The sequence below is a fragment of the Lepidochelys kempii genome, chromosome 9 (genome assembly GCF_965140285.1).
Source record: "Lepidochelys kempii isolate rLepKem1 chromosome 9, rLepKem1.hap1, whole genome shotgun sequence".
NCBI classification, from domain to species: domain Eukaryota; kingdom Metazoa; phylum Chordata; order Testudines; family Cheloniidae; genus Lepidochelys; species Lepidochelys kempii.
In genome coordinates, this window is record NC_136388.1 from 90691648 (window position 1) to 90716557 (window position 24910).

Genomic DNA, 24910 nt, shown 5'->3' on the forward strand with positions numbered 1-24910 from the left:
AGTTGCCAGCAGTAGTGCCTTATCAGCTGGGAGTTTACAACAAGCATGTCTGATGGAAAGAGATGGGGAAGAAAACAAAAGCAGAGACTTCTGCTTGGAAGCAGAGGCTTTAATGTAGCAAGGTGACCCGAGGTAAAAAAAGGAGAATTAATAATATCTAACAGTCTTTTCTATTCTTTCCTCACTGTGACTTAAAATGCTCCATTAAATGTTGACTTCATTAGTAATCCCTCTAATCACTCCCCGAGTTTTAACCAAAATGTTTAATTTAAAGAAATGTCTATCGGATTTAAATTGAACCTATTGACAATTGAGGCAATTGTAGAATCCCACAAACTCTTTGGAACTTTGATTTTTAATTAAATGATGCAAGAGAATTTTAAATGTAGTTAAAATGTTAACTCTTTTGTGTGATACCTAATGTGAATAACTACATGCAATTCTCTGGGCATTTACTTTGCAATTATAGAAATCAGACATCTCTTCAGAATGTTTTTGCTTCTTTCATTTGATTCTGTGAGAATCTGCTGGATTAGTGAACAAAAAACATCCTGTAAGAAACTGTTCTAGCAATACTTAATGGCCAGCACAGTGTGCCAAGTAAGGGGCAAATACTGTCATTTTTGATAGACCACATCTAGCCTTTTCCTTTTTTCACATTGCTCTAATTGTCATTTTCCATTCAAGTCAAACGTGGATTGAACACCCGCATGCCAGGAATCACTTAAATTGATGTGCATCATGACTGCTGGGCAAACAGCACAATAAGAACTTACACCTGGCATTGGCCATCTATAGACATTGCAAAATGTATATAGCTGGAGGACTAATTCCCAGTCACATCAGTTAAGGACACTCGTCAGCACCTCACAGAATTGGTTCCTATGTGAGAATGCAGATTGGTCCAGAATATTTCATAGAATCATTTCCCATGATACCGTCTTGTAGTGAGTGAGGCTGAGCAGTTCTACATTTGGATACATATTGTTTGATTGTTGATTCATTGATCCTTTATGTCTCTTTGTTATGACATTAATCAGTACTGTAGGAGTCAGAGTAACAGCCGTGTTAGTCTGTATTCGCAAAAAGAAAAGGAGTACTTCTGGCACCTTAGAGACTAACCAATTTATTTGAGCATGAGCTCACGAAAGCTCATGCTCAAATAAATTGGTTAGTCTCTAAGGTGCCACAAGTACTCCTTTTCTTTTTACTGTAGGAGTGTGTGACTGAATGTAGATATATAATCTATACATCAAGCTATCAGTATATCATCGTTATTTATAGATATCAATATGTTCTGTAGGTAACTACAAATAATAAACACACTAACAGTAAATAGTGACAATTTTCATGAAACCTTGTTTCGCACACTTTCATGATACACATTCCGTTTCCCTTTCCATTTTTTCCTCTCATTATTTTCTGGAGAAACAGTCTTTTTGTCAGACAAGATCTGCAGATTTTCTTTCCCTCACTGTACCCTAAAGCGACTCGTGCTTTTGTGAGCCCAACTTGAAACAACTTAGAGGGTCCTAATTTTCAGAGGCTGAGTATTGAGCATTTTATGGAACTCCAGCTCCTTTAAAGTTTCGCAGGGTTGGGCTCTAAAAGAGTGAGGTGCCCATTCTGTTTCCATGTAAAAACCCTCAACTACCAGCATGGCTGGCACAATCAGACAGTTCTTCTAAATATAATTTAGTCCATTTTCCAGTGGTCTTGATCCAGTTCCAGTTGAAAGTCTTTTTCATTGACATCAGCTCAAGCTCCAATTGCCCTTCTTCTTTCTTGGGCGCTCGGGACACCAGACCCTCTTCAGCAACATCCGTGACACATGCACACAGAAAGAGATCCAACAGCTATATCTGCATACTCGGGGAATGGGCACGATTCCCCAAAATTCACTGAAGCTATGGCTGCTTCAGCTACAACTACAACTGGCAGGCAAGCAACCATCGGGCCTGGCAAAGCAAACACTGAATGATTCTTTTGGCTATCTAGTACAGCTAAAAGTCATCTCTCAATGAAAGCTTATCTAGAAGCTGATTCCTTGGAGAGAAAAGAGAGGCAGCAGGACATCTGTGTTTTGTTTTATTTCTTTTAAAAAAAAATTTGAGCTAATGGGGAAAGAGACTTCTTTACTTTATTACCTGATCAGTCATTTAAGGTTTAATCATTTTTCACAAATCTGATTGATATGACCATTGCTCCTGTTGTTGCACCCTTGCCGTTACACACAACCTTTATTTCAGGGACTTTAAATGCTTTATGAACAGTACACATGTGAAGTAGGAATTATTACACCCATTTTACAGAAGGGTAGACAGAAGCACACCAATTTAGTGACTTTCCTACTGCCTCGTGATACTGGCCAATTTTGGAATAGAACTGAGAACCTTTAGCAACTAACCCAACATGACTTGCACTATGACCATTTCTAGTAGCTGCCATCTCACTGTCCATGTGATACCATTCTGAGAACATTTCAATGATGGATCACATCAGAGTTTTATATCACTACTATCCACTGCACATTTTAGTTCACACGGAAATTTCCCTTCATGCCTCATGGCTCTTTTTCCTTATAGTCTTTTACAAAGAACTTTATTGAAAGCTTTTAACAATAGAATTTTCACAGTTATTTTCCTACACTGACATCCATGCTTATTTGTCTAACCGCCTCTCTGTATGTTGTCCTCAGGTAACCCACTAAGCATTGCCTGCAAAGCATTCTTTGGATTCAGTGGAGAATCGGGCCCCATGATCTACTGGATGAGAGGGGAAAAATTCATTGAAGAACTAGAAGGTCACATTAGAGAAGGGGAAATCAGGTACTGTTTGGAGTATTTATTTTACTGCTAAGAAAATGGTATGGCCCAACAGGGAATGTTTTTAACACCTTTTTAATTTGAACTGAAAATGATTTTCTTGTCTAAAAAGTGATGGATGGCTGCGAACCAGTGCAACATTAGCTCATTGCTTCTGATTATACTCTAAAGACAGTGTGGCTATTCATGTGTTCTGAGGATATGTCACCAAATTCCCTAGGCTACCGCTGACATGCTTCTGAATGTCCTGGGGGTTGCTTTTGGCCTTTAACTATAATGATATTGTCCACTACATTTGCCCCAAGTGGATGCTCTTGGGAAATTAATGTTATTTTCAGTATCGATGTTAATCCTAAAGATGGATGGCCACCTGCCAGAGATTTCTACACTGTTTCTCTTCTACTTGCCCAACCAGCATAGAGCTATGTACAGTGCACATAACTTAACCAGTGCCTTCTCTACGTGTGTATGTGTTCCTTTCTGCAGAGAAACAAGTAATCATGAGGTGTTTGTTACCCATCTTGTGCCTTTTTTGTGTCATCAGACATTCAGATTGCTGACCATTGCTTGTTGTAAAAGTTTTAATGAAAAGAATCCTTCATAATATGTGTCTCCGTTAATTTGTATGAGTCCAAATGAACCTCGTAGTTCATGGAATTTGTACTTAACTATATTCCCTTGTCATCCCTCATTAATAATTCCCTGACTAAAAGCTTCTTGAGTAGGACCCACATCTTCCTCTATGTTTGCCCAGCTCACTGGTGTTCCCAGTTCTCCTTGACAAATGATGAATAAAAGTACTAAAACAACCCAGGTTCTTTTCACATCTTCAACCTCTTACCTGTTTAAGACCCATCTTTAACTGCAAATTATCAAAGAAATCCAAAATAACTGACCCAAAATTGCCCCTTAGTCACATGTAAGATTCCTCACAAAAAGTAAGAAGAGTTTTTGTTGCACAGTTGCTGTGCTATCTAATGACTGCCAATATAAAATTCTAGCAAACTGCCGCCTGTATTAATGAGCATTTTAAAAACTCTTCATATGGAAGTTCCTTTATAGCAACAGAATGATTTTTGTCACTCCCCTGGAACATCTCTTGATTCCAAACTCAGTCCCCAGTTCTGCCCCAAATTACATGCATGCCTCTTCCACTGACTTCTTTGAGAACTGCATAGACTGCATGGGCATAGACTTTACCCCAGGAGTCGCAATATCTTTCAGTAGAAGTACATTGGGCTAGGTTCCCAGCTGCAGCGGATCTCTGCCCAGTGCCGCAGGGGAACATGGGAGTCAAAGTTGGCTGCCATGTATCTGTTCACACTTTCCAGAGATTCCTGGAGGCAAGCATGATCTGACCATGCTTCCTCCTGCTGCCCAGCATGCACTCCACTCCAGAGGGCAGGTCGGGGATGGCATTAAACTAGCAGTGAGCCCTTAGCACAGATTACAATTGGTGTCTTTAGCTGGTGCCTTCTTGACTTCTTTGATTGAATTGGAGGTTAAGTTGCAGTTGTGTTCCGTTGCCCCATTTAATTGTTCCTCTTAACTAATTGCACATTTTCCCCCAATTAAAATCCTTTAACTCAGGATAATATATGTGTATAAACTCATAGCAATTCAAGTGTGTCTTCTCTTCAGTACATCTAACAGCACCATATATCCCCTCTTGCTTTTATAGACCATGATCAGCATTAAAATCTCAGCACTTGCCAACAGCTCCAATGTTGTTATTTTAGGTGCCAGAGTTCACGCCTTTTCTTTGATTTGGAAATAACCACAGCAACCACATGATAACTGTTTACAAAAGTTGACTTTCTCATGGTGACCACTGTTGTCTACATCTCAGATTGACCATGCCCTCTAAATTCAACACGAAACACTGCTGTCATGTTAGCAGCACTGCAAGCCTGCCTATATCTTCCATCCAGTCATTGTTATTGATCTTTTCCAAGATAAAAGATATGCAACTGATGCTTAGAAATTGATTAGCAATGGTGGGCCCTGTCTATTTGACACTTTTCCTACCATTCTGCTGTCGATGCAGCAGCCATAGGTGTGTCCCTTTAAATGCTGAGATAAACTTGCAGTAACTGGGCATTGATACAATCGGACCAATGAGTCTCCAGGCATTTTTCTGTTGCTAAGAGTCTAAAGCTGTAGCTTTACTTTATATCTCAGAGAAGGTTAGAAGTCCATCCCTTCGCTTTTCAAACTTAATCTGAGTCTTCCCAGGCTTCTTCAGATATTTTCCTTTACACAAGATTTAAGCTACTCCCTTCTGTTCTGAAGAGAATTTAATATAGCTGGTGAGGTCTTTTGTTTACAGTCATGTGACACTCCAGAGAATCTATGATACATTTCCACCTCTAATATTGATAATTGACTATGAATTAATCTGTGCTTTCTTAGGAGATCACTACAATGTGTACTCAGATATATTCCTTTTGAAGTCGTATCCATGGGACTATGTTCATGTGTGATGGCTATTCAGCTTGGGTAAGGGCTGTAGAACTGGGTCTGGAGTGATTTATCAAGGGATTGTGAGATGGCATGACAAAGACGGTGAGGTCTGATCATCGTGAAGTAGTGATTAGCATTGCAGGGGCAAATCAAAGGCAAGGTCTTCTTTTTCTAAGTGAGAAGGGCCTTCTCCTACTTCCCTCACTTGCCTTCCCCTTGAATTAAATTCACCAAAAGATAGAGAACTGTAGGGAAGTGGGGGGGGTTGAGATCTTGCCCATGTTCTTCTTGCCCAGGGTTGGGATTTCCACACAGTAATAAAAATGTCATGGAAATTGAACCAGTGCTATTAAACAAGGAATAACAGTCTTTAAGCCTGCCTGCAGAGTTGTGAATTGCAACTGATTATCAAAGGAGTTCTCAGTGAATTTCAATTCTATTCCTTTGCCACAGCAGAGAAATATTGTCCACTATAAATCTTACTTTACAAATCACCCTATAAATTGCTAATATTTTTGTCCTCATGCAACACCATAAAACAGTTTACAAATCCCTTATAATGCTTGTCTTGGAAAATATATTTGTCTTTTTTTTCTCCCCACAAGAAGCTTCTCAGTTTTTAAAATGGAAATAATTTAATTCCTATTCAATGCATGAAAAGATGTGAATGGGGACATTTTAAATTGAAAGCCTCATTTTCCCTCACTGATTTATCTCGCTCTCTGCACTCTCGCCCACACAAGTCAATTAGCAGGTGCAAAATGCTCCAAGAATACGTGAAGCTTCTATTCCACTACGAGATGTAAGAAAGCAAAATTACTATAGCTATTTATCTAGCGTGTTAGGGTGTGGCCACACTGCAGTCACAGGATGTGTATGCAGCTCGTGTAGACATGCCTGAGCTAGCATTAATCTAGCTAGCTCAGGAACCGGAGCAGTGAACCACAGCAGCACACGCTTCAGCATAAGCTAGCCACTCAAGTCATTGGTTCCAGCCCAGGCAGGTTTGTACAACTTACACTGAAGCCCATGCTGTCTCAGCTTCACTGCTTCAGGACCCATTACAGAACAGACGTACCCTTGAGTGCTTTATAGACAAGGAGGAAGATGATGACTCTCCCCTGAAGAGCTTCCAATCTTAAAAGACAATATACAGGCAAAGAACGGGGAATGAGGTGGGGAGTGATTGAGCGATGAAGCCCACCATACAGCTTGTTAGTTCAATGGCTTCTGTTCGGAGGTGTCTACGTATGTGTCCTTTCATCTACAATCTATCTTTCTTGAGGGAACAAGTATGGGTTTTGTGCCTGTTAGAAGTAGTGGCCCAGATCCTTGGCTATTTATGAGATGTGTACATCACAGGGCGGGGAGTTCGCCTACAGATGTGGCTGTAGATCACATGTTGATTAATGAAGGCCCTAATCCTGCAAAGAGAGCCACCTGTATGTACACTTATGTGTCTAACATCAATGAGAGTGACTGTAGTGATCTGCATCTAAGACATTGTATCTCAAGTTGCTGCATGGGAATTTGGATCCCTGGGTGAAGTCAATGGCAAAAATCCCACTGACTTCAGTGGGACCAGGGTTTCTCCCTGTGTATGTGGATCCCTTTGCAGGTTCAGGGCCTGAGTTTGTTAAAATTCTTCTGTACTTCCTAGAAAACATGGCTCTGTCCATTCACAGGATCAGTTACAAAATGTAGCCCCTTAGAGATTGCACATCTTGTAATATTTTGTGTGCATATGTAACACATTTACAGGAATTTGTCATGAGCTCTGTTCTGCGGGTAAAAAGCAAATGAAAGGTCTAACCCCATTAGGAGCTTCCTGCAGTTTGCTGCCTTTACCCCAGCCCACCACAATATTTAAGTGTCTCTTCTCATTTCCATGATTAGGTCCCCTTCTACTGAGTTTATTTCTCTGCCATTTTAATTAGCAACAGGATAAGTGACAATGAGTCTCAGTCCAAGTGCAAATCCTTTTTTTTAAGAGAGCTCTTTTTAGATCATTCTGCATTATTTAAGTGTAGGGGGAATGACTGGTACTTTAATTTTAAATGGATTTGGAATAATAGTTTATTTTATCATAATTTTGAACTATCTTTATAAATGTCACTGTTTGTAAGATTTGCTTATTATAATAAATCTAAGCCTGGGAACCCCTGAAAACTCATGAAGTGCTTCTGATTAATGCCCCCAGATATCTTCTCTGTGAGCTGTTTTCTTCCTTCCCTGCAGCGCGACTTGTGGACCAAAATGGGGAGCATATTGTTTACCAACAGAGAAGAAAGACAGGCCAGGGGTAACTATCTCAACAGATACAAAGAATATTTATAAGGAAAATGGACTTAATTGATTGGACATGTAATTATCCAGACAGATGGAAGGCAAGCAAAAATCTGAGTCTGCAGTCTGAGTGGCTTCTCTCTGGAGGTTCCCATTCTGTCCAGAAATGATGCAAATTCAGCTTTTCTTGCAGTATTTCAGCCCTTGCAGTCTGTGCCAGAACCAGGAAATGCAGAAGTACACAAGAATTGAAGATAGTTTTGAAAAAAGAAGCGATTCAAACTTTTCCAAAATTCAAAGATATGCTAGGAGTGGGGCAGTTCTGATACTCAACGCACTTGTGCAGATACAGTGTAACTAGAGAGAAAGTGGCTCCCTCCAGTATGGTTTCTGAGAGTGTGTCTCAGATTGCATAAGGTTTCTTGGTTTTAGAGGCAGAATTGAATGGGATTAACATACTGTAGACATGTGGTTTACAGTGGCATTTGAGTCACAAGCCCGATGCACACCCAAACTGTAGGGGTGGTCAGAACCAGGATGCAAATCCAAATTCTGGACCTGACCCTTGCAAGAGTCAGGATCTGGATCCTGGATCTAACCACCCACAAATTTTGGGAGTGTTCAAACTCCAGATCACGAGGTTACAGCTGAAACCATCTCTTACTTTCGATCAGATTTTCAAAAGTTGTCCACTCTCATTTAGGCATCAGAATGTGTTGCCAGATTTCCCAAGGTGCTCTGCGTGCTGAGTGCATGTTTGGTGCTGAGCTCTTTTGAAGATCTGGCCATGTCACAATGGGAGCTTCCAGATACCTTGACCTTGAGAAAATTTGAACCCAGGATGGGTGCCAAGCACATGAAAATCTGGTCCTGAGCTCTTCTGAAAATCTAGCATTGAGAACAATATGGCCCCCATCCCAACCTGTACCTGGTTGAAAATTGTCTATCTAAATTGTTTTTCAGTGGGGAGAAACAATTGGGTTTTTTAATGAAGTGAGATACTTTCCATGGAAAATTTTGTCTTTTCATTGAAAACCCTGAAATCAAAAAATTTTTGTTTCAGCCAAAAGTTTTCAGACCTTGTTTTTTTTATGAAAAGTCAGCGTTTTCCTTGGCAGGGGTGGGTGGCTTTTCCAGCTGGCTCTGCAATACAAATGATAAACAAGGCAGTTGCCGTTCTTTTGGGCTTTAGTGTGTAACTTCCTTGGGGAAGGGATTTTGTTCTTTGGGGAACTTTAATTTATTTTAAGAGTGTCTATACCATTGTGATTGCAGCATCTGTAGACATACCTGAGCTAGCATTGATCTAGCTCGCTCAGGTAGCAAAGCAGTGAAGCCACTGCAGCGTGGGCAAGCCATCCACGTAAGTTACCAGGATCCCAGGCAGGTTTGTACAGCCCATGCTTCCTTGGCTTCGCGGTTCCAGTACACCCGATGTAACTAGATTAAAGATGTGCCCTTAAGCATGCTTAGTGCGCTGCATTATACACTGTGCTACAGTCAAGCTCTGCTCTAGTCATTACAATATTACATGATTTGTGAGTGCTGTGCAGAGTTCCTGATACAGTTTTCTCACATAGTATGCAATAATACGCTAAGAGGGCTGAAGTGACTCCGCTGGCTACAGAGCTGATTATGTCGACGCTTCATTTCCTGTTGCGACCTCGTTAGATGTCTTTTACAAGCAGCTGATCAGCACCAGTGCCATCATCAAAACCCATCTGGTTTGTTGGTATTGGTTGGGTTTGATTTTTACACGTTAGCACCAGTGCAATTCCGTGAAAGGAAAGGACTCGTTATACCTCTGGCCTAAAACTCTCTTTGGCCAGTCCTGCCATCCAGTTGCCGCATAGAACTGCCCATTCACTTCACTGAAAATTCTGCTGCTGCAGGATTGCAGCAACCCAAACCCTTCCCCTTTGTGCCTTAGAAGTTGTGAAAGACTGAGCCGCAAATCCTTGATCCTCCACATGGCCTGCCCATAAAAGGGGCAGAGCAGAATCCCACAGATCCCTGGCTTTCCACAGAGCTGCATACCTGCTTTCGTAGGTTTTCCACCAGAGCACAGTACGCAATCCTGCTTCTGCAGCACATCCTCATCTTACTCTTAATTGTGGCCTCATAGCCGTCTTTCCCTCTGCATGATCCTCCCATTTCTTCTCCACCTGTTGGGGGCCCTTTCAGGTCTCCTCCATGCTGGGTAAGTGGAAGGCAACCTGTGGCTTTTTGTACAGTGTGTGGCATATGGTGATCTTTTCATGGGCACCCTGTCCCCATCAGACTAAGAGGAGACATCACTCTTCCTTTCAGACTCCTCAAAGAACATCTTGGAGAGAAAGAAGTGGAATTAACATTAACCTTTGATGCTGTTTGGGAGGCAGACCTGGCTAACTACACCTGCCATGTGGAAAACCGAAATGGACGTAAGCATGCCAGTGTCCTTCTGCGTAAAAAAGGTATTTAACTCTCCCGTGCCTTAGAGACTGGGGTGAGATCCTAGCTCCGTTGCCCGTCAATGGCAAAACTCTCCTTGACTTCAAAGGGCCAGGATTTCTCCCTGTGTGCTTATTGCAGCTAACATACATGTGCCTTGTGGCATACATGTACCATTAAGCGTAACATTGTTTTAGAGAACTAGTGAGCTGTTCTTTAGACTCAGTAATTGAGTAATATGGCCTGAGCTCCTATGAAGTCAATGAAAGGATTTCAATTTAAACCAGCTGCAAATCTGAAAACAAACACTAATATTGAAGTGCATTGTTTTCGTATCGCTCCTTTATCATATTTTCTGATTAAATTAAATCGGATTAAACTGAGTGTTTTAAACAATACAGGTGCGTGTTGATTTATTACAGTAACGAGAAGGAAAACTCTGCTACAGAGGAGGCTGTTAACCCATTACCATTGTGTTTACCTTTACCATGATATTTGCAGGATTCCCTGTGCTGAGAATGGCAAACATTGCAAGTGCCATGATATTTTTAATACCATTGATTGTAGATGAAACATCCAAATTAGTATTATCTTTTAAGAAACTCTGTGGTTTAGAACAAGCCATTATCTTATACAGAATGTAAACAGTATCTCATTAGAATCCTTCCCATGTTGTTAATTTCAACATCCTCTCTCATTTGTAATTAGGGTGACATTTAGAGGGAAAGACTCCATCAGCCTTTCCCCGCTGTCTCCCCTCTGCCAGAGCCTTGACACGTAGAGCTTGCTTTTTCACTGCCATGTATAGCTACACCTACCCAACATGTGAGGTGTAGACGTAGCCTTATGGAGATCCCCATTCACTCTAAAGTGAAGCATTCCAACAGGTACAAAAGCTATGAAATTGCATCTATTGGAAAAGAAAAACTGAGAAGCCACAGGAAGCTCAGGAAGCAAAACTGAGAAGGCACAGGAAGCTCACAAAAGGGTTAACAAATTGGGTGCATTGCTACTATTACTCTTGGTTGTAAATGCACTTACCAGAAAAGTAAAGTTATTTTTATATATGCACCTGGAAGTTTCCATGTAAAGGTTGCTAAAGCAGTGTTTTGTTTCCTTTATTGAACATTTAGGATGCACAAGGAATAGTAAGAAAATGCTAAGCATTTCAGAATGCTAACGATGCTACATACAAAAGATTGCTGAGTACAGAATTTGGAGTTGGAAAGGACCACTTTTCAGTTATTCTATCATCTCCCCTTGCATTGTGACTAGATACATTTCATATTCTCCTTAGAGTACCACCAATAGTTGAATTTCAAGTCTTGCCTTGAATATCCCCATTGGTGGTAATTCCAGAGTGACTCGTGTCTGCTTGTCCCATTGTCTAATTGTTTGGATATTTATAAAGTTCTAATATTTAACCTAAATTTCCTTGTTGTGCCCTAAACTAATCACTTCTTATCCTATCCTAATTGCCCTTTGTCCCCATGTATGGACTTGTAAAGTACCCACAGATCCATGAATATTAATCATGATGCTCCAACCATAATATTAAGGATCAAAAAGAAATTCAAACTATAAATGCTGAATGGAGTTTCTGGATTTAGGCACTGATCCCTTAAAGTGCATGCTTAACAAAGAAACTGAAGCCAAGGAACCTGTTCATGTGCTTAGATTAAACATGTGCTTAAGTCCTTTGCTGGATTGGTGTTTTAATTATCTTGCAAACAGGAAGGTTTGTTTCAAAGGATAAAAACACAGCTGTCCCTAGGCATCAAGAAATATTGGTATTATATCCACACAGTACTGTGTTTTATCTAGTTATTTAGGATACGGTGTCATCCAGAGTGGGGCAATTTTGCCTACAAACTAAACAACTACAGCTTTACATGGATAACTTTACGTGAAAACCAGTCTGATTGTCCCACTTATGAAAACAAAGACACGGGTGTGTTCCTGAGCCATGAATACCAGAGTCTATTCTCTGTCACACATTTATTAACTGGTGTCTTTCAAAGACACTTTATTATTTGCTTTGATATATTTTAAAATGTATTTTCCACACAATCTTTGCCCTCACGCTGCTTGAGTATGCCTGTTACTTGGGAGTCCGTAGGTTATGCGGTCCTCATTCATCTACCAGCAGCTTCCCTCAGTAAATAACAAGGAAATAGCTTAGAATTCCCTTTACATGAATTTGAAAACAGTCCATGGCTTTTCTGACAAAAAAAAAATATCTTAAGTGCACTATAAAATGTACTTCTTAGAACAGAAATAACTTGTCAGGAGCTGCTGAGTTGAATCAATCAGTGGCCCGCGTTGAAAGATGCAGTAGGATTACTGCAACAATATCAGCTCAACACTTATTTTCAAGAACGTCTACTTCACATCAGACATAAAGGAAACAAATTTTGTGTTTGATGTCATCATTAGCCATGAAGGAACCTTCTGAGCTACACTGAGCTATTGGGTTTTGGGTATTTCTAGTTCTCTTAGCATTTAAACCAGGTCAGTGCTCCAAATAATGTACCATGGATTAATCCTTTTTCATTATTTTAAATAAGAAATAGTCTTTGCACCTTTTCCCTTTACTGGTTTTCCCTCGTATAATAGCATAAGGGCCAGATTCTGAGACTCTTCATGGTCTGTAACACCTTGCTCCACGAGTTATCCTATTGACTTTAATGGGACTACTCAAGGAGAAAGGAACAATACTCATTGTGACTTGGGCCCCAAATGAAATATATCTGAATGTATTTTTTGGGTTTTGATAGAAGTAATGGGCTAGACTGTGAACTACACCAAGACTGGAGCTCAGGGGAAAAGGTCTCTGAGTCTGGGCCAGTCAAGCACTGAAACAGCCAGCCAAAGGGACTGCTGGGCCACCCCACATCCTACCTCTGATACACCAGTTAAGCAGAGAGGGAGAGTGGGTAGCATAGAACCAGCTACTCAGGCAGAGCTGAGAATGTTGACATTTAGCCTATTCTCAACACCATATTAGCGGAAGATAGTGACAAACTGGGGCGAGTTCAGAGGAGAGGAAGAAAAATGATTAGGGAACAAGATGGGCTAATTTTTGAGGAAAGATTAAAACATGTATAGCTTGGATATTTAGTGTAGTCTATGGGAGGTACAAGTCGGGGTAATGGAATGTAATTAAGAAAGACAAAATTTTGGATGCGTGTAGAGCTATCAGACTGTGGAGTAGTCTCCCAAGAGTGCTACCTCTATATGCAGGACTTCTAAAACGAGCACTGAGAAATGCAGAGTGACTTTTCCCGTCTCATACTTCTGTGGGACTATGGTTTCTTGCTGGAGAGATCTTGCAAATTGGAAATTGAAATTGAAAATAAGTTGAGGACATCTCTGATGGTTAATTACTGAAACATGAAGCATTGCAAAATGGAAACTAAGCCCAAACTGTGCCTGCCTGGTGTTCTTTTTTCAACCTGAAGATGACATCAGTGGCATAATCGTACATTTTCTTGTCATCTAAGTTTTTGTAAACTTTATGCTTCAAAACTTTATGTCTTGTATCATCCTAGTTCTTTGCTTTATGTCTCTTCGAACTATATTTGTCAAAGTGGTAAATATCTGCACTGACATATTGTGTAAAGTAATCTGGGCTGCTGATGATAGCTATGTCAGGTTGTCTTCTTGTAAGTTTTATGGGTGGATGAACAGAAAAGCAAGGCTGAGTAGTTGTAGTGTCTATTCTATGTTTGAGAGGAGTCAGAAAATGGGCACCTCCAGTGCTGCAGATTTAGTTATTGTAAGTCATCCCAACTTTTGTCATTGGTTTATCAGTGACAGGCAGCATATCCTCGAGCACAGAGCTCCTGGGACCTGGTTTCTGTTACCAGCTCGGCCACTGGCCTGGGGTTGCTTCACCTGTCTGTGCCTCAGTTTCCCCGTCTTTAAAAGGGGACAAAGACTCTTACCTTCCTTGTAAAGTGCTTTGAGATCCATGTATGAAATGTGCCCTATATAATTATCATCAGATTGTCATTGTCCTGGTGCAACATCAACTGTAATCTATAAATGTATAAACCATGCTTCACTTGTATGGCTCCAAACCCTGGCAGTTTCGTGTTATACCATTTCCTGAAGGTCAACATATTTGGGCTTTGTTGGACCAGAGTACTGAGATGATTAAAGAGAGATGGACTCTCCACAGAAAACAATGCTGCCCATGGCCTACAGACACACACAGGAATTGTTAGATTTGCTGTAGAGATGATACAAACGGTTGTTATGGCTTACAGAAAGGACACAAATCTTGTAGGTCTCTATAGATCTATCTTAGTTATCATCAAACAATGGGGCCTTATTGTCCACAGGGTTAAACCTCTGTTGGGGGGGAGGAGAGAGGGAATTATGTCTGACACTGAATATACAATAGAGCATAATGGATCTTTCAGCTTTGCCCATTGAACAGCACAGAGGAAGGTAAAATTAAGCGCAAAAGTGAAGAGAATTATTAATCTATTTTCCAAAAAGGGAAAATTTTTATCTCAATCAATTCTCCAGTACTTTCCTGATGTCACTCTTTCATGTAAACAATCACTGTCGTCACAAGGATGTTCTGTGGTTGTAAATGGCAGAAGAGATTGTTCCTGTAGCCACAATGGAAGATGCCCAGGTGATATTGACTTATCACACCTGGTTGAAAACTTGGAATTTCTACTCCATGGGAAATTCTGATATTTCAAAATATTCCTTCATCCTGATTTGGAAAAAAAAGTTAAACTGTGACATGAAAAAAAAATTGTTTGGCAAACATCAAAAAGACCTTATTGAAAAGCTGTATTTCAATAAGGTTACACTGCTTTGTTTTGACTTTGTCTTATCTAATAGTATAGTACATTTGTTATAGTATATCGATGAAGAAACAATAAAGTCGAAACAAAGCACTTTGTCCAAATTTTTGTCAAAAAATTATCAATGTCAATATGTTCCTGTGAAATTTTTTGATTAATCAAATCAGCACTTTCCAATGGAAAGCTGTTCCATCAGAAAGTTTTCAGCCAGCTCTAGTCCCTTTTAAGATATGGCATGCACTAAGCAAAAGTTTGAGAACTCCCATCTTATGCACATGGGTGCCTTTAGTATCCATCACCTCTAAAACAAAGTGGCATTTAGCTGTGTCGTGTACGTCCCTGGCTTCCCATTGGCCATTAACACTTGACATGAACATTATGTTGTGCACTCTAGGGGCTAGAACAATTCTCAAATGAGTTAGCCAAAGCCCTGGCCTACCAGATCAAATCAAGTCACCTGTTGACTTTATAAATATAAAAGTTTTGTTTAGTTTTCTTTGGGTAACTAGAGTCTCCTAAATAACAGTTTTCAGAGTAACAGCCGTGTTATTCTGTATTCGCAAAAAGAAAAGGAGGACTTGTGGCACCTTAGAGACTAACCAATTTATTTGACCAATGAAGTGAGCTGTAGCTCATGAAAGCTCATGCTCAAATAAATTGGTTAGTCTCTAAGGTGCCACAAGTCCTCTTTTTCTTTTTGCTAAATAACAGTGAAGTACATCTAGTATAATTACTTTTACAGACCGTGTACAGTATTTTGTACATTGTGCCAAACAGAAGATACAATTATCCTCTGCAAGCTATTTAAAAACTGATTAATACTCTGTGTAAATTCACTGCATAATTCCCTTGTCGAAGAGTTATGACTATAGCCTCAAATGAATTTTAGATGGCAATTGTAGACTGGCAGTAGAAGGAGTGAATAGGTAAAGTATAATAATAGCTAATGAACTGAAAATTAGGTAGACAATTTTATAATGGCAATAAAGAGAAGCTGCTCAATTGTACATGGAATTGCACACTGAATTAGTGCAATTAAAGCTTGGAAGAATCATAACCAGTCTGTCTTTTTCTGCTTATTCTAGATTTGATCTACAAAATAGAGCTTGCCGGAGGATTAGGAGCTATCCTTCTCCTGCTTATTTTGCTTGTGACTATCTATAAATGCTACAACATAGAATTAATGCTATTCTATAGACAGAATTTTGGAGGTGATGAATCTATGGATGGTAAGTAGTCTCTCAGGGAAACGGACTGTAACCCCAAAAAAGATATCATAGGCCCGTGCTGAGGGACCTTAATTTTAATTGAAGCCAAAAGGTGCCTAAAGTCAATTGAAATTGAAGGTATTTAGCACCTTGAACGATAAGGCCCAAAAATCCTATTCCAAAATCCACTGAAATTAATTGGATTTCTATTGACTTCAATGAGCAGGCCATAAAGGAATTGTTCTGAAGCCTCTTTTATAAGCCTTTTATTGAGGACAAAGTGTGAATGGATTCCTCAAAAGAATTGAGTTAGGTGAAAATCAGTTCTGACCCTTCCTCAGATTTCTAAATTCCATTCATGTTTCCCAGCACCACACCCACTAAAAACAGTCACCAGTAAGGCGCATATTGCAGACTGGAACTATTTCTTGCTGGACAATTTCACTATATTTGCCAATTTAAAAGGATCAGCAAAAAGCCACAGTAATTATTTCTGTTTAACTAATATGTCAATGCTATTTTCCCCCATCAAACACTAGTTGGGAGCAGGGAAATAATTTAATGCAGATATGTGGACTATTTCAGAGGACTGACTGGAATGGAAGTTTGGTGTAAAGCAGATAATTTTTAAATGCTTTCCCCCTTAGTATCTATGGTAGGCACTTAACTTGTCTGCAATGAGTCTACTCATGCTCAATAAGCATGTGCTTAAGTGCTTTGCTAGAGCAGGACTTTAATTGCTAGACCCATGAGGTACGTTCCACCACTGCATTTTTAGCTTCAAAATCTAAGTTTTGAGATACTGTAAAACGGGAGCAACCCAGATGTGAATCAGGTCCATACAATTTATTCCACGTTAGTGTACTCTGTGTCTGCTCAAGAGCTAGAGTGGCATTTTCAAATGCTCCTAAGCCACTTGGGAGCATAAGTCCCGTGAAAGTCAATGTGCCTGAATCACAGAGGCACTTTTGAAAATCCCACACCTAAAAGAATCCCTACGTTTTGGAAAAGAAGAGGGGAAGGTTTTTTCCTCCTATATAAAAATAACCAGTTCCCCCGAACTATTGCTTCGACACTAAGCTGTGTCAGTGTCAAAATAATAATCGTTTCTATTAAACGCTCGATGGATATGTTAAGTGAAATCCTGGCTTTTCTCAATTTTGCCATTGATTTCAATGGGGCCAGAATTTCATCTGCTGGCTTCAAGAATGTGGATGCTACTTATGAGGCAGAGGAAAATAATTTCCTTCTTACTCTGTCTGCATTAGCAGTACTTAGAAACTATGTTTAAATATCATGACACAGAACAAATCTCTTCCACATGGGCAGTATTCACACTGAAAATCCATCAGCTAAAGAAGAAGGGCCAGGTTCTTAGGTGGTGTAAATTGGTGTAGCTCTACTGACTTTATTTCACATCAGCTATTACTTTGATTCTTCACCCCAGTTGGGGATCTAGCTCAACGTGCCAGCCTCAACTCTGAATTGCCTGGGTTCTGTTGACTTGTGTTGTCGGCATCAAGTTATTGCTATTTTTAATGTGATTTTTTTTGTTGCTGTTTGGCTGGTTTTCGTTTAAAAAACAACCCTGTTTCCTGGAGGTTTAGAGAATGCCCCTTCTGCACACAGGTCATTGTGTGCGCCTGCTAAATTCATAGGCACTGACTCTGGGAGGGCTCTGGGGCTGGAAAAAAAATCGTGGGTGCTCAGCTGTTTGCGGGGCCACACTGATAAGCTCCTCTCCCTCCCCACCAGCACCTCCCACCCACTGCCAATGAGCTGCTGTCAAATAACAGTGAAGTACATCTAGTAGAATTACTTTTACAGACCGTGTACAGTATTTGGTGCATTGTGCCAAAACAGAAGATACAATTAGACAACGCTGAAGTGCACAGCTGGGTGCATAAGTGGGCATTGGTGCACAATCATTTAATTTGTGTGTGCAAACCACGTGCCTAGCTTTTTAGAAAATCAGACCCAGGAAGTCCATGTGTGTGAAATACACACAGACACATGCACTTGTGTTTCCCAGGCAAAATGTTGTTTCTCAATAACAAGTTAGATTTAAAGCAATGTTCAGACATTTGTTAACCTTGAGTATTAACCTGATCTACATCTTGGCTTGATTGTTTTCATTTCACTCTACTTTAGAGCCAACGACAGTGGCCATCCCCGGGGTTCACTTTTCTACCTTGGCAAGGGCCTGAACTGTTAGCAGTGACATCTGCCTCCCTGATTACCCATTGGCTGTCCCCTGAACACCTTCTGGCAGGTTCCATTGTTGCCTGGTGTGGCAGATTTTGGAACAGTCTCTAGACCTGTCTGGTTTTAACCCTTCTGCTGCTGGTCTTCCTGACTCAGCAGTGCTGCCATCCTTGCCATTCTAGTCGTTTGCTGATATTGAGGAAATGTTAGGATATCAGTTAAACTAGATCCCATGCTGCTCTGGTGATTAGAGGCAGATTTGTTTCTGTTAAATGAGCCACTGAAGGTAATCACGCAAGACCTAGCTCATCATATCAAAATTTACCAGACTGTCTTAGAAACAAGAGTTCGCTTGAGCACCCTGTTTTCAGCGTGAAATCAATTCCACAGCTAAGCAAATAAATGTCCACATCATGTTGGCTTTTGCTCATGAACCATAGTGGAATAGATTTATCTAAGGAATATTAGGAAAATAGTCATCATTTACAGAGCAGCACTTAATAAATCACATTCTCATCAACTATTTATCTTCCTTTAATACAAAATATTGATGAACTTTGACTCTGCTGTAACGATTTTTTCCAGTTTTTTACAGAAAATTGGTGCTTAATAATCCTACTTTCACGTACTTCTCTTTTCACTACATTAACGATTTGATTTTTCATTTTCTGTAGGAAATGACAGCTGGTAGCCATCACTTGAGATCTTTCTGTTAAAACTTGACTCTTTCACATACGTATTTTTTCCACTATTTCTGAAATACTGTAGGGTTATAATAAAGGTAATGGCCATTAACTAAGACAGCATTACAAACTCCAAACATTAAAATTGATGAATCAGGCCCAAGAAACCTCTGAAATTAGCTTAAAAATCATTAGATTTTTTTAAATTAATTGGGGGGTTCTTTATATTTGCCTTTTGGGTTTTGTACTTACTCAGGTCATGTTTTCAGGCTTCTTTCCACAAACACAAAGGCTAGGAACTTTTTTCTTTTAATTGAAAGCTCAGATTTTCCCCTAATCACATGAATCCAGGAACTGGGGATTTAAGAAAAATTCCAGCTATCATGAGACTCGCAATAACATTGCAAGATTTGGCTGCTCTGCTAAGATCCTGTAGTACGGTGTGGGTGAGTTGTCCCCACCTTGTTCTTGTGTGGGCGAGTAGGCCAGGTGGGGGCAAGTGGCACAATCAGCCTTACCCTCTGTTGTACCCATTTTGCCAACTCAAGGGCCAGGCCAATTACACTGCTTCTTTAAAGTGCCACTAGGGGTGCAAGCCATCCCTCCACATTGATCAGCAGAGCGGGCCAGCAGCTAAGGGAGGAGCTTAAGTGAGTCAGGCAGTGAACTCTGGGAAAGTCTGGAAACTACTGGAGTGGTGGTGCAGCTCTGCACTTCCTCCCCACCCCACCCAACATACACCTTTACCAATCAGGCACAGTCTGGTCCTTCATTATGTATAAAAGACAAAGAAACCCAAGCTGCAACATTTGGACTTTCCCAAAGTCTGTCTGGGTGTGGGACAGTCTCCAATGCACCTGTTTACCTTTTGCTGAACCATACAAAGCCATACTTTACCAGCTCAGCATGTGAAGGGAAACGAGGAAGTCACAGATGAGTGCTGTCGTCTTAAAACTTCTATAAAAAGAGTTGAATAAAATGAGGCTTATGAATACCCACCGATAAAGCCATATGGAGTTGAAAGATGCGTATAAAACCAGGAATAATTCACAATCTCTATTATGCAATATGGATTGCTTGTGTTTCACCATTAAAAGTTTTTGGCATAATGCAGTGGTTTTTAAGCTTGATATTGAACAACCAGGAAGAACGTATTTTCACCAGTACTGCATTCTTTACATGTGCAAAACCCCCACTGACCTCATGATAGGAGTTATGACACACAAGGGTTTCAGAACTAGGCCACAAGACAGTTTACCTCTGCCTGGTACATTTACAAACAGATGACTGCGAATAGGCTTTTGTTTTTCTACAGACAACAAGGAATACGATGCCTATCTCTCTTACACCAAAGTGGATCCAGATGCATTAGACTGTGATAATAACGAAGAGGAGCAGTTTGCACTTGAAATACTGCCAGATGTTCTGGAAAAACATTATGGTTACAAACTCTTCATTCCAGATAGGGACCTGATCCCTAGCGGGAGTAAGTACTTCTGAACTTTGGGTTTAATCCTGTCTGATGCTATTGGAAAGGCATGTGCTGCATGTTAAGTACTGTACAGAGATAGTTACCATTCATTCTCTTTGCAAGACTGCTTTCAGAACCTCAAGAGTTTCCTAAAATACAGCAAGGTGTGACCTCCGGCTTAGGGTCTGATCCTGCACCAGTGAAGTCAATGGGAATTTTGCCATTCACTTCAATGGGAGCAGGATCGGAGCCTTACGAAGGGGAATTCTGCAAAACTGTATGCCATAGCAAAAAGGCTCATTGTCAGACAAAAGTAATTGTCAGAGGCTGCTAGGAAGTGTGATCTGTGCACAGCGGATTGTTACTGTATCATTTAAAATGGGATTCTCTCAACAATTATCATTCAGGCAATTACTTATTTGTCCACAGCAACCTTACAAATAAAGCATTTCCTATTGTCTTCTATTTTTTCTGATTTTACAGTGAGCAAATATTATACTTTTGTTTCCAAGTTAACAACATCAGTTGAGCCATTTTTAAATTAGAGTTTTGTCCAAGTGCTGCATTGAAAATGTGGACTGTGTGCATAATTCCACTTTTTCAAAGGGATGTGCACTGTTCAGTTATCTGATTCTGTTGCCCATTTCTAGTTAGTGAAATGCAGTTATCCATTTCAGATCAATTCCGCTGCAATTTCTGAATATTCCGCTGCATGTGTTGATGTCTGTAACCACAGTGACACATCTATAGCTGTGTTTTTCCTGATTGGTTGTGGGACAAGTAAAAAATGACATTGTAATGTGCATAATATTCATGGATTCTGCATGCATGGTTTGTTTGCATTTATACCACGTGTTTTTGCCAAATAGTTGAGATGCTCCTGCGAGAAATATGCTTTTGAATATTAATTTAGTTTGCAATGTCTGTATTCAGTTAGCTTCTACTAAGACATGTTAGAAAAGGGAAATCTGTACCTCTGTGTATGTGTTAATGTAGAAGAAACATAAACATAAAACCCGACTATGTCTGCTCCTAAGTAGATGTACAGAAAGCCCTGCCCTACACTGCGGCAGTTATAATCAGCTGCTTTAGCAACTTGCCTGCAAAGGAACCTGGTAATGTTTTCCCAGTACCACCAACCTCCACCACACACCCCAAAAATTTAGGCACCTTATTCCTCAAGTATGTGGATGAGTTGGAGGCAGGGCCACGGCTTTGCCACCTGCCCGCCCTGCCTCCCTCCCTCCCCCCGGACCCCCCCCCCGTCACTAGCTAGTCAGAATGCACATTGCCTCTTTGTTACACATGGAGCAAATGCTTCCCTGGCGTTTCTGAAGGCATTATAGCAGTCCCTGCATTTGCAGCCTGTAAGCTGTGGCTACTTACCCTGTCCCCACTGCAGTGCTCCTTTACCTCTACAAGCCATCAGATAGGGTCTGACCTTACACCACTGAAGAGCATTGCAGAATTGGGGGCTCAACCCTTAGACTTTTGGTCCCTATCAGCATCAGCATATCATACTGCTTCTTAGCAGGAGTTAGAAAGGTCAAAACATTCCCTTCTCTCCCCAAAAGAAACTGTTAAATGGAATTGAAAGGGTTAAATTCCTAGGAAAGACTCTCTTCTTTCCTGGCTCAAAGTGCAAACCGGGAAGTGTACTCCTTCCTATCTGAGAAACGGTTACATTAATAGGGGAGATACTGTTGAGAGAAAACACAGATCTATTTGCCATAAAAACCCCAGTGGGCTTGATCACTAGCAGGGATTATATTAAGTAACTGTGGTTCAGATACAGTCCGTGCATCAGGGTTTGTTTGTTTTTTAATGTAGTAATAGTACAAAGTGAATTAAAGAGAGAGTTTAATTGTATCCTTTTAATGATAAACATATTGAAGGCGAAGATTTGTCTGACATGAGTCTGTTTCTCCCAGCTGCTGCAATAACTAGCGTGCAATTTTATTTTTGACTACCTGTCATTCAGACACTCAACAAATACTTGTCATCATTTTGGGTATTCATTTAATATCTCCTGGAATGCTCATTTTATGAACATTCACAGATGTAGTATCTCTTTTCTCCTCTCCATCCTCTCTGCTTCAGCATTATGAAAGGGCTTGATTCTTTCATATAGAACCTCGAGAATGCTTAATCAAACTTAATGACGACAATGCAGGATAAAATATGTACTTGAAATTAGCATGATTTGTGTGCCTGGGATTTGTGAAAAAAAGGAACTGTATTTCTAGAGGAAAACTTGGACTACTGTTAAAAAATATTCAGACACACAAACGTATGTCTTCCTGCATATACGTGTGGAACATACCTACTTGGTTGTTCTGTTTAATATTGATCTTACATTACAAAGGGTTATCTATGGTAGATTAAAAACAGAACAGGCAGAATAGACTGCACAATTTGTTTTTTAACGAATCTCTCAAAAGCAACAGTGCTGCTGGACTATCTAGTTCTTAGGTGCAGATTCCTTCGGGGAAAAAAAGGGATTTATTTTTCTAGCGAAATGCTTTCATGTACTGTATTTTGTCATCTGATAGTGCAAATGACACTCAGTATAATGCACCACTTTCCCACCAGATGATCTGGGGTGTTTCTTCGTATAACTGTGCTCATTTAAGATTATAAGATTCCAGTGCTATAGTCAATTGTGTATCCTTTGGAAGGCTGGTTGTTTAAGATAATCTCTGCAATTGTGAACTGCTGCCACAGGAGGGTGTCCATTTTTGCTCTGACTTCCCAGCATGAATGCATACAGTTGCTCTCTGGACTGGGAAGTATCCAAGTATAGATTTGTTAAATAGTGTTTGATGGTTTATTTTGTCTCAGGGCATTTTTGAACAAACTGAAAAGCTTACCTCAGTAAAATCAAAGGGCAAGTTTGATTGTGGTTTAATCAAGTTGATTCTTAGCTTAGCTGCTGGGGGGGGGGAAATAATAATAGTCTCTCTACATGGAGGTCTTTAAGAACAGGTTGGACAAATACCTGTCAGGGATGGTCTAGGTATACTTGGTCCTGCCTCAGCGTGGGGGTGGACTAAGGTGACCTCTCAAGGTCCCTTCCAGCTCTACATTTCTATGGTACTGTCTTTATATGCAGGATATAGAGCCAGATGGGCAAGGTACTCAGGGGGAGTGAATGGGCCATAACCTAGCCTCAGATGCCCAGCAGAGAATTCCCCTGTTGGAGAGGGAACTTCCTGTTGGTACGTCTGTGCCATATTCAAGCCCTGCATTTGTGCTCTTCGCTCTTGACTCCGGGGAGTGCTGGGGACAGGAAGGGCCATACACGGGGAGCATGAGCAGCAGCTGTTGTTGTCAAGTGGATTCTGGCAGCACAAATCAAAAGGCATCTTCCATTCTGGAAAGTGGGAATCTGTCTTGCAGAGGCGAGATCAGGCAAAGGCAGATTGCTGCTTACAGCAGGCTCTGCTTTCTGTGTTATTGATGCTTGATTAACAATAATATCACAGCAAAATACGAGTGATCTCTGCCTTACTGAGAGAAACACAGGGAGGGAGGAGGTGTAATGGAGTCTGCCTGTGTTGGGATCCCAAAAATCAAGAAGACCCATTTGTAAGTCTATTCCAATAAACTAACTGGGCATCCCCAAACCTCTGACTTCCAGAAGCTGGAACTGGGTAACAGGGGATGGATCACTCAATAATTGTCCTGTTCTGTTCATTCCCTTTGAAGCACCTGGCACTGGGTGTGGTCAGGACCCCTGGCACGCCGGGATCCTGGGCTGCAGCAGAGCCCCAGGCACGGGGCTGGCAGCCCGGAGGGACCCCACGTGCAGGGCGACAGCCAGGACCCTGGGCGGAGTTTAACCGTTGACAGAAACCAATAACCATCAAGCTTATCAGTTAACCAGTTAAACTCTTACATCCCTATTCTGTGGGCAGTTATGATTTTCATTAAATGCCATTTTCTAATGGAAAAATGTCCCACCAGCTCTAGCTGTCATATGGATGCAATAAAAGAAATCCCAAAGTTCTTGCTCAGTGTTTTACTCCGTCCTTACTCAGAACATAATCATTGCCTGACTAAAGGCTTAGTAACTGAACAAGGATCACAGGGTTTCGACCTGAGTGTTTAGTGGCGTAAGTTCTATGACCTAGAAAACTTCCTGTCAATCTTGTTGTTGGGTAATCAGCTTGCCCAGAGGGACTCCAAGTTCATCATCATTAGATGAAGCTGAAGAATAGCGGAGATGACACAGAAGAACCCTTCAGCCATTGCGTTATACAGAAGTAGGGGATATTAAACATTGGTCACTATATATTGCAAAGAGGAGACTGATGCTGATGGAATTATAATTGTCACAGAGGAAGAAGAAAATCAGCTTTCACTTCTGGGGTCCCGGATTGGTTACAATTTGAGATGGGCCTGGACCAGAACATAGGAACATACTTCAATCCCTTTCTCTCCCTATTCCCTACCGAAACCATGGAAAAGTCTTGATGTGTATCTGAACTTCATAACCCTGATCTTACCT

At 40.7% G+C, this 24910-nt stretch overlaps 1 protein-coding gene across 6 annotated transcripts in view; it reads left to right on the top strand.

Moving 5' to 3' along the window:
- Positions 1-24910, top strand: part of IL1RAPL2 (interleukin 1 receptor accessory protein like 2) — a 550497-nt gene that overhangs the window by 517496 nt on the left and 8091 nt on the right. For 5 of the 6 annotated variants that reach the window (XM_073358323.2, XM_073358325.2, XM_073358324.2 and 2 more), the window contains 5 exons: positions 2699-2828; positions 7489-7590; positions 9885-10030; positions 15919-16062; positions 20245-20415. In XM_073358323.2, coding sequence (XP_073214424.2) covers positions 2699-2828; positions 7489-7590; positions 9885-10030; positions 15919-16062; positions 20245-20415 — 693 coding nt within the window. The remainder of the gene's footprint in view (positions 1-2698; positions 2829-7488; positions 7591-9884; positions 10031-15918; positions 16063-20244; positions 20416-24910) is intronic. The other variant, XM_073358329.2, reaches the window with a different exon arrangement.